The sequence below is a fragment of the Falco peregrinus genome, chromosome 3 (genome assembly GCF_023634155.1).
Source record: "Falco peregrinus isolate bFalPer1 chromosome 3, bFalPer1.pri, whole genome shotgun sequence".
NCBI lineage: Eukaryota > Metazoa > Chordata > Aves > Falconiformes > Falconidae > Falco > Falco peregrinus.
In genome coordinates, this window is record NC_073723.1 from 42385147 (window position 1) to 42399019 (window position 13873).

At 49.6% G+C, this 13873-nt stretch overlaps 1 protein-coding gene across 1 annotated transcript; it reads left to right on the plus strand.

Annotated features, from left to right (window-relative positions):
* Window positions 1-404: 404 nt before the first annotated feature.
* Window positions 405-7721, plus strand: PRDM14 (PR/SET domain 14). Its single transcript, XM_055799033.1, is given in 8 exon segments — window positions 405-731; window positions 816-973; window positions 1271-1350; window positions 1353-1564; window positions 1737-2007; window positions 3516-3718; window positions 5322-5423; window positions 7494-7721. Coding segments are annotated over 8 exon segments (1581 nt in total).
* Window positions 7722-13873: the final 6152 nt, after the last annotated feature.

The following is a 13873-nucleotide window of genomic DNA, read 5'->3' on the forward strand; positions in this document are numbered from 1 at the left end:
AGGCTGCGCCCCCCCCGCCCAGCGCCCACTCCGACACCGCCGGCCTCGGTGGGGAGAGAGGCGGCTCGGCCTGCCCGGGAGTAGCCGCGGCTCTGCCCCGGGCAGGGGCGCGGGTCGGGGCAGACTCCCCGCCCGCCCCCGGGGCTGCGCGACCCCCGGAGCGGGCCGCCCCCGCCTGTCCTCCTCCCTCCCTCCCCTCCCCGGGCACATATAGCCGCAGGGGGCGGCGGTGGCCGGCCCGCTCGCCTCGACGGCGCCGGGCGGCGGAGGGCAGCGGGCGGCAGCTCCCGCTCCTCCGTCCTGCCCCCGCCCCGCAGCGGGACCCCGCGCCGGCAGCACCCGGGTGTCAGCCCCTGCGCTTCCCGGCAACTCCCCCCGCCCCCTCCCCCCCTTCCCGCTCCGACATGGCTCTGTCCTGGGCCGGCGAGTATGTTCCCAGACTCGGCGGAGACGCGCTCGGGATGGACCCCGCCAGCCTCGCTGCCTACTACCCCCCTTTCTGCCCTCCTGGCCAGTACGTCGAGGAGGCCCCCGACTTTTCCCAGGCCCTGAAATCCCTGGACGGGCTGGTCCCCGCCTCCCCGCCTCTGCCCCCCTTAAGCTTCAGCAGGGTCCCCTCTTCCCTGAGCCAGCCGCCCCTCCTGCCCCCCGAGCCCTTACCCGGCTTCCCCTTCCTCCTCTACGGCACGCCGCCGGCCCCCGTCCCTCCCGGGGAGGGCTCGCCCCGCCAGGTGGGGGCCGCAGGCTCGCCCCCGCCGCTCTGCCCGGGCTCCCCGCGCACGGGTGCCCGCAGCCCGGGGGGCGGCGGGGCGGCGGGGCAGAGCTGCAGGTACCACTTCACCGAGGAGCAGCTCAACGCGGTGCTGTACGGGGCGCTCCAGAGCAGCCAGCTGGCCGGGAGCCTCCACGCCATCTCGGGGCTCCGGGTGCCCCCCGCCAGCCCAGGTAAGGGGGTCTCCGGCGTGTGCGCAAGGCGCTGCCGGCGACGGCGGGAAGGAAACCGGGTCGCTCCTTGTGGCCGGCCGTGTGGTTTGGGCAGTCCCCCGAGGGGGGCAGGCGGTCCCGCCGCAGCCAGGCTCACGGGGCATGGCCAGGGGCGCGTCGGGCCGCCTTTTCCTGTGGTTTTCTCGTGTTACGAGCCCACACCGGGGGAAAGCCGGGGGGCGATGCGGGGGGCGGCCGCTGCCAGGGGCGGTGGGACGCTCTCCCTCCGCCTTACGGCACCTGCACGGCTGAGGCCGGGCTGAAGAAGGGGTTTCCCTCTCTGCAGGTGCTTCGGCCGCCTCCTCCTCCTCCGCCCCGCTGCCCGACAGGGACTCGCTGCAGCTGCCTGAAGGTAGGGACCCGGCGCTGCCCGCGCCCCGCGCCGCGCCCGGGCCGCGCTCAGCCCGCCCTGTCCCCCGCAGGGCTCTCGGTGCTGCGGGTGGCCTACGGGGACGTGTCTCAGCTCGGAGTCTTCTGCACGGACCCCATCCCCAAAGGAGTCCGCTTCGGCCCTTTCCAAGGCAAAGTGGTCAACACCAGCGAGATCAAGACTTACGACGACAATTCGCTGATGTGGGAGGTAGCGGAGGCGCTGCCGGGCTCCCCCTGCACCCCCTGCGCGGGGCCGGGGCGCGGCGTTCGGCCGCCCCTCTCCCGCAGCCGGCAAGACCGGCTCGGCCCAGTGTGGGTGGTGGGGCTGGTGTGAGCGGGAAGGGTCCGGCGAAGCTGATCCGCTTCTCCCCGCTCTCCAGATCTTTGAATACGGTCGCCTGAGCCACTTCATCGACGGGAAGGGCACCTCTGGCAACTGGATGTCCCTGGTGAACTGTGCCAGGTTCCCCGAGGAGCAGAATTTGACAGCTATCCAGTGCCAGGGGCAAATCTTCTACGAGACCTGCAAGCAAATCTTGCCGAAGCAGGAGCTGCTGGTGTGGTACGGCGATTGCTACGTGCAGTTCCTGGGCATCCCCATCAGCCTGAAGGGCATGCCGGAGGGGAAGAGATCCCTGCAGCACCCGGAAGGTGAGCCTGCCAGCGACCGACCCCTGGAGGGGCACTGCCCCTTCTTCCCATGGACCTGTGGCTGGCCAGGATTAGATTCGCATGAAGGGAGGTAAAGAAACTCGGGCATCACCTTTTTCCCAGCTGTGTTTTACTTCAAACGCATCCCAGTCCCTGCGGTGAGTCGGTGGCGGGTGACCAGCCCTGCCGCGGGGATGCTCGGGGTGACGGTGGCCCCGCAGTCCCGGTCCGCTCGCCGTCCCCTTCCCTTGCAGCCTCCAGCACCCCCAAAGCAGCAGCCTGCCCTCGACAGCGGGGAGTCCGGGGATTGCACCGAGAGCTGCTGCCGGCTCGGAGCGAGGGGCACCCCTTTTTGCCCCGGCAGCTTGCTCCTAGTTCGCCTTTCCACGGGGAGTTAAAAGTGTGCATCTGGCTATTGTAAGGCATCTGGCGCTGCTGGGCTGAGCTTGCCTCGGCCTCCCAGTGCCGTTGTTCGAAGGGAGAGTCCCTTTTTGGAGGAGAGGGGCTTTTGGGGGGCATTCCTGTTTTGGTTCTGTTTTATCTTAATGACTGCACGTACCTGAGGTGATGACTTTTTGTGCAAGTAACAGTCTCGGTAAACGGGGCAGGCCAAGGTCGTTCCGATCCGATAATGCTGATATCGCTTGCAGAATAAATGCCAAATGCGTTTAGTCCGGGAGTAATTCTGCTTATAACGTGTAGAAAATATAGCGTTCTTATAAGCAAAACTTATGTTGTGTAGAAAACCAGTTTCATTGTGCCGATGCAAGGAAAGCTGGAGCGGCTGGGGGATGGTGGGTCAGCCGGGTGCAGCAGTCAGAGAGAAACGAAAATTGGCACGAAAATTTGGCATGGCAATTTTTGTAGCTCTGTTATCTTAAGGTGTGCCTGGTCCAGACAGCTGGTAAATTGTTCAGTTCATTTTAAGGCTTAAGACGAAGTTTTGTTGAAGAAAAGGTTGTGTAAACGTTTGAAAAATTTTCCTGTGTTGTTAAATTGAGCGTTAAGAACAGTTTGAAATACAAAAGAAAACCAAAGAAACGTGGTTTTGTTCGATAGTGTTTTGAAAATGATAGAAAAAGACGTGCAAATTTATTTTTCTTTTGGGGGCGAGAAATAAAATTTACGGACGATATTGTCAAGAAGTACCTGGCAATGTTTCCTTGTGGGGAGGCGCTTTGAAGTGGGACTCCACGCTGAGTTTTCACATTCGCTCGCTGTTTATGGAGGTTAAAGGATGAAAACGCTGAAGTCGGTAGCTAAGCCCAATAATTTTACCAGGCTATGGGCTCTAGTTTGCTTCCTTCCGTTAGCAGTGGGGCTGTGCGAAGCTTAGGAGATCCGACATGTATTTTGTTACTGATGTTTCCAGAATCCATTTGTCGTTATTGCCCTCCCGGAGACTTAATTCCCCGTCAGGTACCAGCTCTGACAAGGAAGCAGATTTGAAATGACCCCCTTTGGCTGTGGTGTAACGGGGAGGTGGCACTTTCCCTTCTGCTGTACAGAAGCCGGAGAGAGCTTTAAGTGTGAGCGCTGCGGCAAGGTGTTTGCCTACAAGTACTACCGGGACAAGCACCTCAAGTACACTCGTTGCGTGGACCAGGGGGACCGCAAATTTCCTTGTCACCTTTGTAACCGATCCTTTGAAAAAAAGGACAGGCTGAGGATCCATATTCTCCACGTTCACGAAAAACACAGACCTCACAAGGTGAGCCTGCTCCCGGGTCTCTCCACGATTACCGGCTCTTCTGGGGGGGAACTACTTAAGGAGTCCTTCTGGCCGAGGAAAGATGCTGATATTGTTTTCCCTCCTCCAGTTTCCCTGGTAGTTCCCTGGTGGGACTGCTCTGCCTGTACAGGAAGAGTTTGTCTTGTGCAGCTGAATTTAGTTGAAGAAATTCAATGGATTTATATTGGGGGGAAAAAAACCTCCACAGTCTCAGTAAGAGTTCAAAAAGAAACAGTATTTCAACTGGGCTTTTTAAATGGTTTGCCTGTGGGTTTTGCTACTTTTCTTACAGTGTGGGGGGTAACTTGTGTTTGAAGGCGCTCCACTTGTCCAGGATCAGGAAAGACAATGTCTGATGTTCCTCACCCTTCCTTTTAAGCCTAAGAGCCGACAAATCTGTTGGACAAAATGGGAGTTGAAAAAGTTTTAGATTCAACATGGAGCAGGTTTTCGTTTGATGGAAGCAAATCTTTGCTGAAATACTTTTCCTCATTTCCACCAAACACCTCTTTGTAGCATCAGTTTTCTCTAGGAACACTGGAAATCAAGACTTTTCCTAAAGGTTTGGGAAGGGCAAGTTCCGGTGTTTGAAATGCCAGTTAAATTGGTCCTAAAATCCTCCAAATACGGATTTCATAGATGGTCCTGCAATAATGTGTATTTTTCAGGAAAAGCTTTTATCACTGAATCTGCAATATTACAATGACAGAATGTAGCACTGATCTAGTGACAGATAAAAAATACTATTATATCAAATATGAGGTAATGAATGCTATGTAATTGTTCACCCTTTCCATTTATTTTGGAATGCATATGAAGGAAGTACTTTAGAACAGCAGGAAGATAAACTTGTTCTGAATAAATTGCATTTATATGAGAACAGATCGACTCAAAAAGCAGAGAGAAAATGTCAGTAAGAAAAATTACCTTCTTTGAAGATGAGTAATAGCTTAGCTTATTTTGAATTTATGAATTGTTTTGCCGTGTAGCTGCTGCCCACAGAGCGCACACCACACCGTGAAGGTGGCAGCTCCTTGGGCAGAAGAATGCTGCTTGCTTCACTCTTAAGGAGAGTCACTGCTGACAGATCAAGCTGTAGGCTAAGTACTGGTTCTGAAAAAATGGTTATTATGTTAAGAGATCCCCTTAAAAATTTTTTAGGAAGTTGTATCTTTTGAACAAAAATTTAAAATAGCAACTGCAGCTTGATTTACAGTTTGAAGATTGACAGAAATTTTCAGATTTTGATTACTGAAAATCAATAGTCTTAATGTTCTGGAGGATGATTTTTAATAAAACAATTTTAACAACACAAAAAAGCTTTGAAATTTTGCATGTTTCCTTTTTTAAAAAAATCTGTTCTTAAAACCAGAGTAAATAACATTTTGACTGTATTTAAATTGTTACTGCTTAAATTACTGCTGTTTGTATACATATAAATACACATATGTATATAGATAAATATATACATAAATATACGTAGGAAAATACATGCACACATCATCCACATACCTAATTTGTTGTTTCAGCAATGCTGTTTTGTGCTTCCTTTTAACTTTATCCCTTTTATTTTTTTTCACAGTGCTCAGTGTGTGGGAAGACCTTTTCTCAGTCCTCCAGCCTGAACAAACACATGAGGGTTCACTCCGGGGAGCGCCCCTACAAATGTGTCTATTGCAACAAGGTAACGCAAAGCCCTGTCCCATCCCTGTCGTGCTCAGTATCACCCAGGAGGCAGCTCTTTCATGCTCTGTTATCTTTTATCAATTTTTTCTGTTTCTTTGCTGTTTTCTTTCAAGAAAATGTCATCTAAGTTGATAACCAGATAAGTGAGTATATATTCTGGGCACAGTTGTCAGTTGAAATAACAGGGTTGCCAAGACTGAAGAAACAAGATCTGGTCTCCAGCTGATGTGGAATCTGTGTTTTGTCCTAGCTCAGAGACCTGCAGTGGGGATAAGGTCTAGAAAAGATTTAGAGCATTTCAAGTGCCATCTGAAGCATGTAGCTAGATCCAGTATTCCTCTTTTTCATCAAATAGGTATTTTTTTATATTAGTGACACTGCTTCTGGAGTGCAGCACCCAGATTTGGCCGATAAGCTGAATCTGCAAGACATGACATAGCGCGCATGCTTGCCTTGAAGTAACGGGGCCATTGTGCAACTGGGCATGGAGGTTTCATTTGAAAAAGAACACGCAGCACTGGTCAAAATGTGCTCGGCTGTTACTTACTGCCCTTCACAGGAGGGGTGATTCAGGTGAGCTCTCCCTGGGAAAGCAGTGATGGCTCTCCCAGCAGACGGAGGACGGATGTACAGGCCGCTGCTGGATGAATATCATAGGGGCTGCAGGTGCTACAGAGTGTCCATGCAATGCAGAAGCACCGTCAGCATATGTAGTAAGGTGCTTCTGGTTTTGGGAGAGTTTTGTTTATGACTGGCTGGACTAACACAGATCTGAAGTGTCCTGTATTGAAGAACCTTAGATCTTTTTGCCTATTATATTTTTTCGCTCCCAGACATCCTGAACACTTGTAGGCAGATGCAGACTTCAGGATGAAATGTCATCCTTTAATCTTCCTATCACAGGAAGAGATGGCAGAGCTTTACAGGTCGCTCTGTGAATGGATCTCTAGGATGCGTGGGACCCTTGGCCACCCCCCAGCCAGTCTGGTAGGACTGGTGCAGACTGGATCAGATTAAACCATTGGTCTTCAGGCTGCAGCTATCCTGGGACATAGCCAGCATTTCTGTGGCTGGGAAAACAGGCTATTTTAAAGTATCCTCGCCTGTTCCTCCTACACAGTCATGATTCCTTTTTGCCTCTTCTGCCTCTAATGATATCTGTGCTCTGGGCAGCTTTGCTTTCCTGCCCCCTTTGCTCACTATCTTGGTGACACTGTGAGATTAAAGAAAAAGTGTTGGGCTAAGGTCACCATTCTGGCCCTCAAACACACTTTGACCTTGATATATACTGCCAGGAACTTTTCTACAGGAACCTCAGATCGGCTTGTGCTCTAAGGTTCCTAGTGAAAAGGTATCTGAGATGTATTGCTTTTTGCTGTAAAAACTTCCTTGTGATGGTTCAGCACCATATTGGTACTAAAGATAATTTATTTTCCGTGGTCTGCAAACATTGAAAGGCCTGGAAGCGTCTTTCTCTGGAAAAGAGAAAATGGGGAACACATGAACAACTTTTCAATATTCCTGCTTAAGTCTTGGTGAGAGGGTTTTCTCCACAAAGGAGGAAGGACCTTTTACGAGGGAGACGGAGTGTGGCTGAGTGTACCTTTTGGTGTGTGGATGTGGCGGGGAGGGGGGAAACAGGCTGGAAGGCCTGACTGAAGAAAGAGCAAAGTATTATGGAGCAGGGAAAATGAAACCCCAAAAGATGGATGCAGGACTGTATAGGTGATAAGGAAGCTGCAAATCTAATTAGGACAGTATTGCCTTCTTACCCTTTGACAAGTAGGAGAGATTTACTGGTGTCTCTGGTGAGAAATCTTTCTCTGAGCTTCATCTAACTCCATGGACTCATCCACATCTGTATAGTGATGTGTTGACGTCTGGTTCCTTGGTTTTTGTGGTTTTGGGGTTTTTTTCCCAATTATCTTGAGGATTTTGAGCTATTTGAGGACTTATTTTCAGGGTACAGTACTTTTGATGGGGTCTGGGTTAGCTGAACGTGGGGATTATATATATGAAAATAGATTACTTTCAACTCCTCCCCGCTTTCTGATCCCTGCCCTTTCAGGCGTTCACGGCATCCAGCATCCTGCGCACGCACATCCGCCAGCACTCTGGGGAGAAGCCCTTCAAGTGCAAGCACTGTGGCAAAGCCTTTGCCTCACACGCAGCCCACGACAGCCACGTGCGGCGCACGCACAACAGCGAGAAGGGCTGCACTTGCTCAGTGTGTGGCCAGCACTTCCGAGAGCAGGAAGATTGCCACTTCCACATGAAGATTCATGCTGCTCATTAGTCAAGAACCCTGTAGATGCATCCTGGACCAGCTTATGTATGTCTATGTGCACGTGTTTTTGTGTGTGTTTGTGTGCACAATGCAGGAGATGACATTTAGCCTCACAGTGACTCTTCAGGTATGTCCAGTATCTGGACCCTGGGAATGTTTCTGAGTGCAGTGGATGGAAGTTTCTTGCTTGGGTACCCTGATGCCATGCTGGAGTAAAGTCCAACATGCACTACCCCAGCTTTCCTTTCTTCTCCCATACCCTAATTTCCACAAAAGGGGAAACACAGGCAGGAGGTAATTTTACCTTCCATAAACCTTTTGTGCAGAAGTATCATTTTGAGAGTGTTTCCATGTCTCTAATGCACCACATCTATACGTGGGCTGGTGTGGTCTGTACCAAGGTTTCTGTGAGGGATGTTTTATCAAGTGCATTTCCCAAAGCCTATTTAACCTGTTTGTTTTGTTTGGATGCATGACCAGATAGGAGTCTCTACCCCTTAACCTGCAAGTCTTTTAGTGATGCTCTATTTAAATGTGAACTGCCTCAGAGACAGATACTGACTGCTGGACCAATGTAGGTATTGTTCCTTCATTCAGCTGGCTGGACACAGGGAGCTCCAGGGCGGTGAGACCAACTCTTCCAGAGGATGCTGGATTCTGGTTAGCATCCAGGTGGAGAGGAGCAGGGTGTGATGAGATAGCTGCAAGCCTCTTGTGCCAGCTAGCAGAGATAGTGGAGGTTGTCTCTCCCTCCTCACAGCTGTGGAGCAAACATCAAGTTATCCAAATATTGTCGCAAGTGCATATTGCAATGGTTAAAGGGATTTCAGTGTAAAATCCTATATGATTAGACCCTGATTTTTACCAAGTATTTTCAGAATTGTTAAGAATCCTTAAGAAAACGGCATTCCCTGGCAATGTGTGAAATCTCAGCTTGATGGGGCTCAGAAAAAAGCCGGTGCTGAAGGACCACTGGGTGTAGGAAGTGCTGTAATTGGTGCAGAAGCCTTTTTAATCACTGAATGGCCAGCACAATAGGCAGGGGGCTGTGCATCTGTGAGGGGGCTGGCTCCCTGTGTCAGTTGGGACCATGTGTTGCATACAGGAGGGATAATGGAAGCCCTTGCTAGAGCTGGTTGATTAACTCTGGTAGTTCCATGTTACTGGGATGATGAGATTCTCTTGTTAATCCAAGGCAATCTAGGATATTAAAAGGACTTTGCACATAACTTAAAAGTTTTTATTTTGTGCCAACCTTAACAATCTCTTTATAAATACAGTGCAGAACTAGAAAAAAATATTACCTGCACATTTAATTATGTCATGCAGATACTGTATCTAAAAATACATTGATTTGCACTAAATTTTATATGGATTATTGTACCTTAAATTGCTCTGTTTTAATTGCTTTCATGGCAAAATTTAAAATATTTATAGAACCACTTGTAAGTAAAATATTGAGGCCCAGCACTAGATAGTATCTGAAATAAGTGAGACATTTAATATTGTACATACATGTAGCTTTTAGGATAGAATAAAGATAATATTCTGATTATATTTTTTTTCTTACTTTAATAGCAAATTTTACTGTAACACAGCAGGCTGAATTTTGTACATATTGAGGGCTGAACCAGTGTGCTCTAAATAGCTAAGATTCACTCCTAAGAACATCACAGCATTTGTGTCTACTGTCTACAAACCATGCTGAAGTAGAGGTGGAGGAACTGAATCTTCCAGCTGTCTGCCCATATGGAGGTGTTTTCCCCTAAGTGTACAGAACCCCGGCCAACAGAAATGTGAATTCTGTGTGTGAAAGCTTTGCTGGTTTGGTCTCATAAATAACTCGGGATTTGATGAAATCAACTACTTAAGGATGAAATAAATGTTATGACTAGGAATGGATTCAAAGTGTTACGAAATGCATGGTTAGCTTCCCATGCAGGTAACCTTGTTTCTTGTGAATAAAGTTTATTTAAGGGTGCACCTTCACTTTTCAGTTGTATGCATTTTCTTCTTGAAGAGCCCTCAAGTATCTTGTACTAAAATATTAGCACCCTTCTACAGTATTTGATGAGTTGTCTGTAAAAGTACATGAAGAGTTTTGCTTGTACTTGTGATTGAAGGTACTGGTTGTCTTGCACATTAAACCTGTATATGTAAATTTTGACGCTAATTAAGATTATTACAATGATATTCATGCAAAGGATGACAAATTATTGGAGGCTATAATGTACACTAATGGGTTATAGGTTGTTTTCTGCCAGTGCATTGGAGTTTAATATTTGAGGTACTAGCAAATGGATGAAGGGTATTTTCTGTGTCATTTGCAAGTCATTACAGAGTCAAACTCTTACTGGGCGTTCTAGTCCTTGTCCTGCTGGGTAGCACCTGACTGCATTAGAAGTCAAAGGCACCCAATGTATTGATGGAGTGGGCTTTAAGTGTCCCAATAGTTCATGGAAGCTAAGGCGATTCAGCTCTGGATTGAGTTCACTCCCATTTGCAAGCAAGATGATTGATCTGGATTGAGCCCTAAAAAACGCATTTAATTGCCCTATAGCATTTAACTGCCCTGTATCCTTGTCTTCTCCCTTCTGAATAGCAGTCCCAGCTGTGCTGAGGCTGGGGGGCAGTGGGGGTGGCGCTTGGCCAGCAGCACACTTTACAGCAGGGTGGGGAGAAATTAAGAAGCAGGGAGCAGGCGGGAGGGCAGCTTGTGCCAGATTTTGGTTTCCTGCAAGGAAAATGCAGTGATTGTCAGTGCAAACATATTGCTGTCCTTGCTGGACAGGGTTTAGGAGAGATTAGATTTAGATTAGGGAATGTTCCTGTAGTGTACATGTACCCTGTGTGCGTCCGCTGAGCTGAGATTTTCCTTCCCGGGGATTTGCACGTTTGCTTGAACCTTCTGTGGCCATGCTGCCCTCAGCCCCGTGAAAGCAGCTCTGCCTAGCTCAGCCGGGAGTGGGGTTTATACACGGTGTATTTATACACACAGATAAGGGGGAGACGGAGGGAACATATGTGCTCTGCTCTTTTTCGTCTGGCAGGTTCCCAGGATGACGGTATGGCACAGAAAGCCATGCGCATGAAGGAGGCTATGCTGCAAGTTCAAATGAAGGGAGAATATTTGTGATGAAGCCAACCTTAAAGGCTCGATCCTTTCGCTGGTTAGCCCCAGCTGCTAGGTCCCTCCTGAGCACACACCGCAGCGCCCCATGCTCCTGCTGGCCACTGCTGAGCCAAGCTGGGGCTGCAGAAAGCAGGCTGTCCCTGCCACTTGCTGGGGGACCAGGTTGTGGCTTTGCATGCTTCACTAGATCCACCTCTCCCGTTTCTTGGCATCAAATAGGGTACAGCAGCATCATTTTCCCTGACAGTGACTATAGTGATACACTATGTGCAATAGGTACCCACATTTCTCACTCTGGCTTAAGCTGGCTGTAGCGAGCCTTCCCTGGCTGGAGGCTCATTCTCACTGCATTCCCCCAGGCAAAGGATTACAGAAATTTACCTCACCCTTCTTTCTTCTAACTAGGATTAAAAATTGCCCTGCCAAGGAGAGCAACAAATCAAGTTGTTGGGACAAATCAGCCCTGTAAGACACTAGCTGATTTTAAGTGGTTTGCATTAACTGTGTCAGGGTTTTTAAAATGTTAAAACGGAAAGTGATCTAAATAGAAACCAGAGGATGAGGGCAATCTTGGCTGTTTTGTTGGTCCAGTGGGGAGAGAAATGAGCTTGTGAGGCTGACTCCTGAAAAGCCTCTCCCTGGTGAATGACAATGGTGAGACAAAACCAAAAAGATAGTCCCAGAGCTCAGGCTGGCGAGTGTGAGGGAACAAAAGGCCCGGCCATCGACATCTGCTGCCTCCGACATCTCCTGCATCTCTCTGCTCTTTAAACACCTGGTCCACATCCCTCTGCTGCCCCAGACCCTGTCCCGCTGTGCCCCCCGGGGGACTGGGGGAAGAGGGAGGTGGTTAACCACTGAGGGAGGGTGAAAAGGAGCAAGAAGCAAGTAGCTTAGTGAATTGAAGATAATGTCACAAACAAATATTGATTAGTGCCAAACTGTCCATTAAACAGGAGAGACCGTTCACCAGGGGAGCCCTGAGTGGCTGTCCCCTCCATCCTACGTGCTTCCGCAGCAAGTGCTGGTGTTTGTTTCACTCCTATGGACACAGTCACCATCACCTTTATTTCTCTTTCTCACCTCACAGATGCACATTCCCTTGTACCTTCTCCCTTCTGGCTTCTCCTTAATGCTCATAGTGCAGGGCCTTGGGCACACAGAGGGTTGGGAGACTTGGGCTTTGCTCACTCGCTGCTTTCCTTTTTTGATCTCGTGTAAAACATCTCCAGATTTTCAGTGGGACCCACAACTGCCTGTTTTTATGGTGTTTGACTCAAGCCTTAAAAATACTTAATCTCCACCAGCGAATGCCTTTGCTGAAAAGCCAGACCCTTGAAGGTCCCTGGGGCTTGTTGTTGGCAACTGGGGGTATGTGGGAGCACCAGAGGAGAGTATCACAGCACCTCTGCCTGTCCTACAGTGGGACCCAGGCGGCTCTACTCCACCTCCATTCCCAGCTCTTGCTGTAGGGACTGTTCTGGAAACCCCCACTTAGCTGCATTGCAGCAGTGGCAAACCAGGCTTAAACTCACAGGGCTAACCTCTGGGTAGCCCAGCAGTTTAGCAGCGTAGAAGGTACTGTTGCATGCTATAGTGTGAGAATGCCACACAGTCCTGCAAACTGGGGTATTCTTAATCTGCAGAGTAGCAGTGAAAAAATGCAGTGACTTGAACAGAGCCAGTAGAAGCCACCTTGGTCATAAACAGAAATGCAGTAGCAGAGAAAATGTCCTCTGTCTATCAAGGAAGGAGAAAGGGATGAATTCTTGGGTTATACTGGCCAAAAATGCAATTCACAGACAATCCGTGATGTGAAATCAAGCTGCAGAGCCCCTTCTCCCTAGGGAGAAAGGGCTGAGTCCACCCTTCGGCTTAATCCAAGTGAAGTCAGTGGCATTCCCTCCAGGGCCACAGAGCTCTGCGTGGTTTGGAGGATGCTGGCCTGGTGCAGTGGCGGTGGGATTGCGGTGGCAGGCCGTTCCCTGGAGAAGTCTCGCTTTCCCACAAGTGACCCCACCACAGTGGCCAGGGCAGCCCCACAGCCGGCGGGTGCTGACGGCCAGCTGAGGGATTACCTATATTGATTCTTTAATAGCTGTCAAGGTGGAGGGAAAGACTACTCTGCCACAAGCTCGGAGCTCTTAGCTGAGTGGAAGCATAAACGCCCCATTAAAGGTTTCATTCAATAGCAATCTTTACTAAAGTAAATGGACAGCAGCAGCCTCCCCCTCCCCCCCCCATGCAAGTGCTATTACAGAGCAGGAAGACAGCACACAGGAACATATATATTTCTGCGGTATCAGTTTCACCAACAGACTCAAACGACTCTTAATGAAAAGTGGAATTTTTTTTCCCCAAAAAAATATTTTTTTCCAGGATGTGCAAACCCCAAGGAAATAACCTAAGGGGAATCCATTAATCCATTCCTTTCTTGAACCTCCCCCTGCAGCCTGAGGTGTGGCTGTTTCCCACCAACCCACCCAGCCAGGAGCAAGTGGGAGCGCAGGCTGGCAGCATCCTGCTCTTGCTGCTACTGAGGACAGGCAAGACAGGAACAGCAAGTGCTGGAGATGGCAGTGCTGAAGGACGCCGGTGGGGCTGGAGGCTTTCCCCTCGTAAGCCATATGCAGTGCTGAAAGAGAGACAGCCCTACCCTGGAGAGCAGCCATGGCTGGTGTCTCCAGACACTCTCCTGGTGTGTCTAGAGCTGTCCTCTCTAAGGCTTCCCTCCCCATGCTGGCAGTAAAAGAAAGCTTCACACCAGGGCTGTGAACCAGGGGAGCTGAGACAGGCTTCTGCTGGGTGTCATTGCTTCACTCAATGTAACGAGGCTGGTCCAGACTTTTGCTGGTCAAAATGAGTTTTTTTCATTTTAATGGACCTACGGTCAAGGGTGGTGTGAAACCTTCTTTAGATATTACTGTATTTTAACTCTTATCAAAGTAGGTTTCTGTTTAACCCATGCCTCTTCTAAGTCTTTTCCCCTTAGTTTCAGAACTAAAGGGATCACACACACACTTACTCT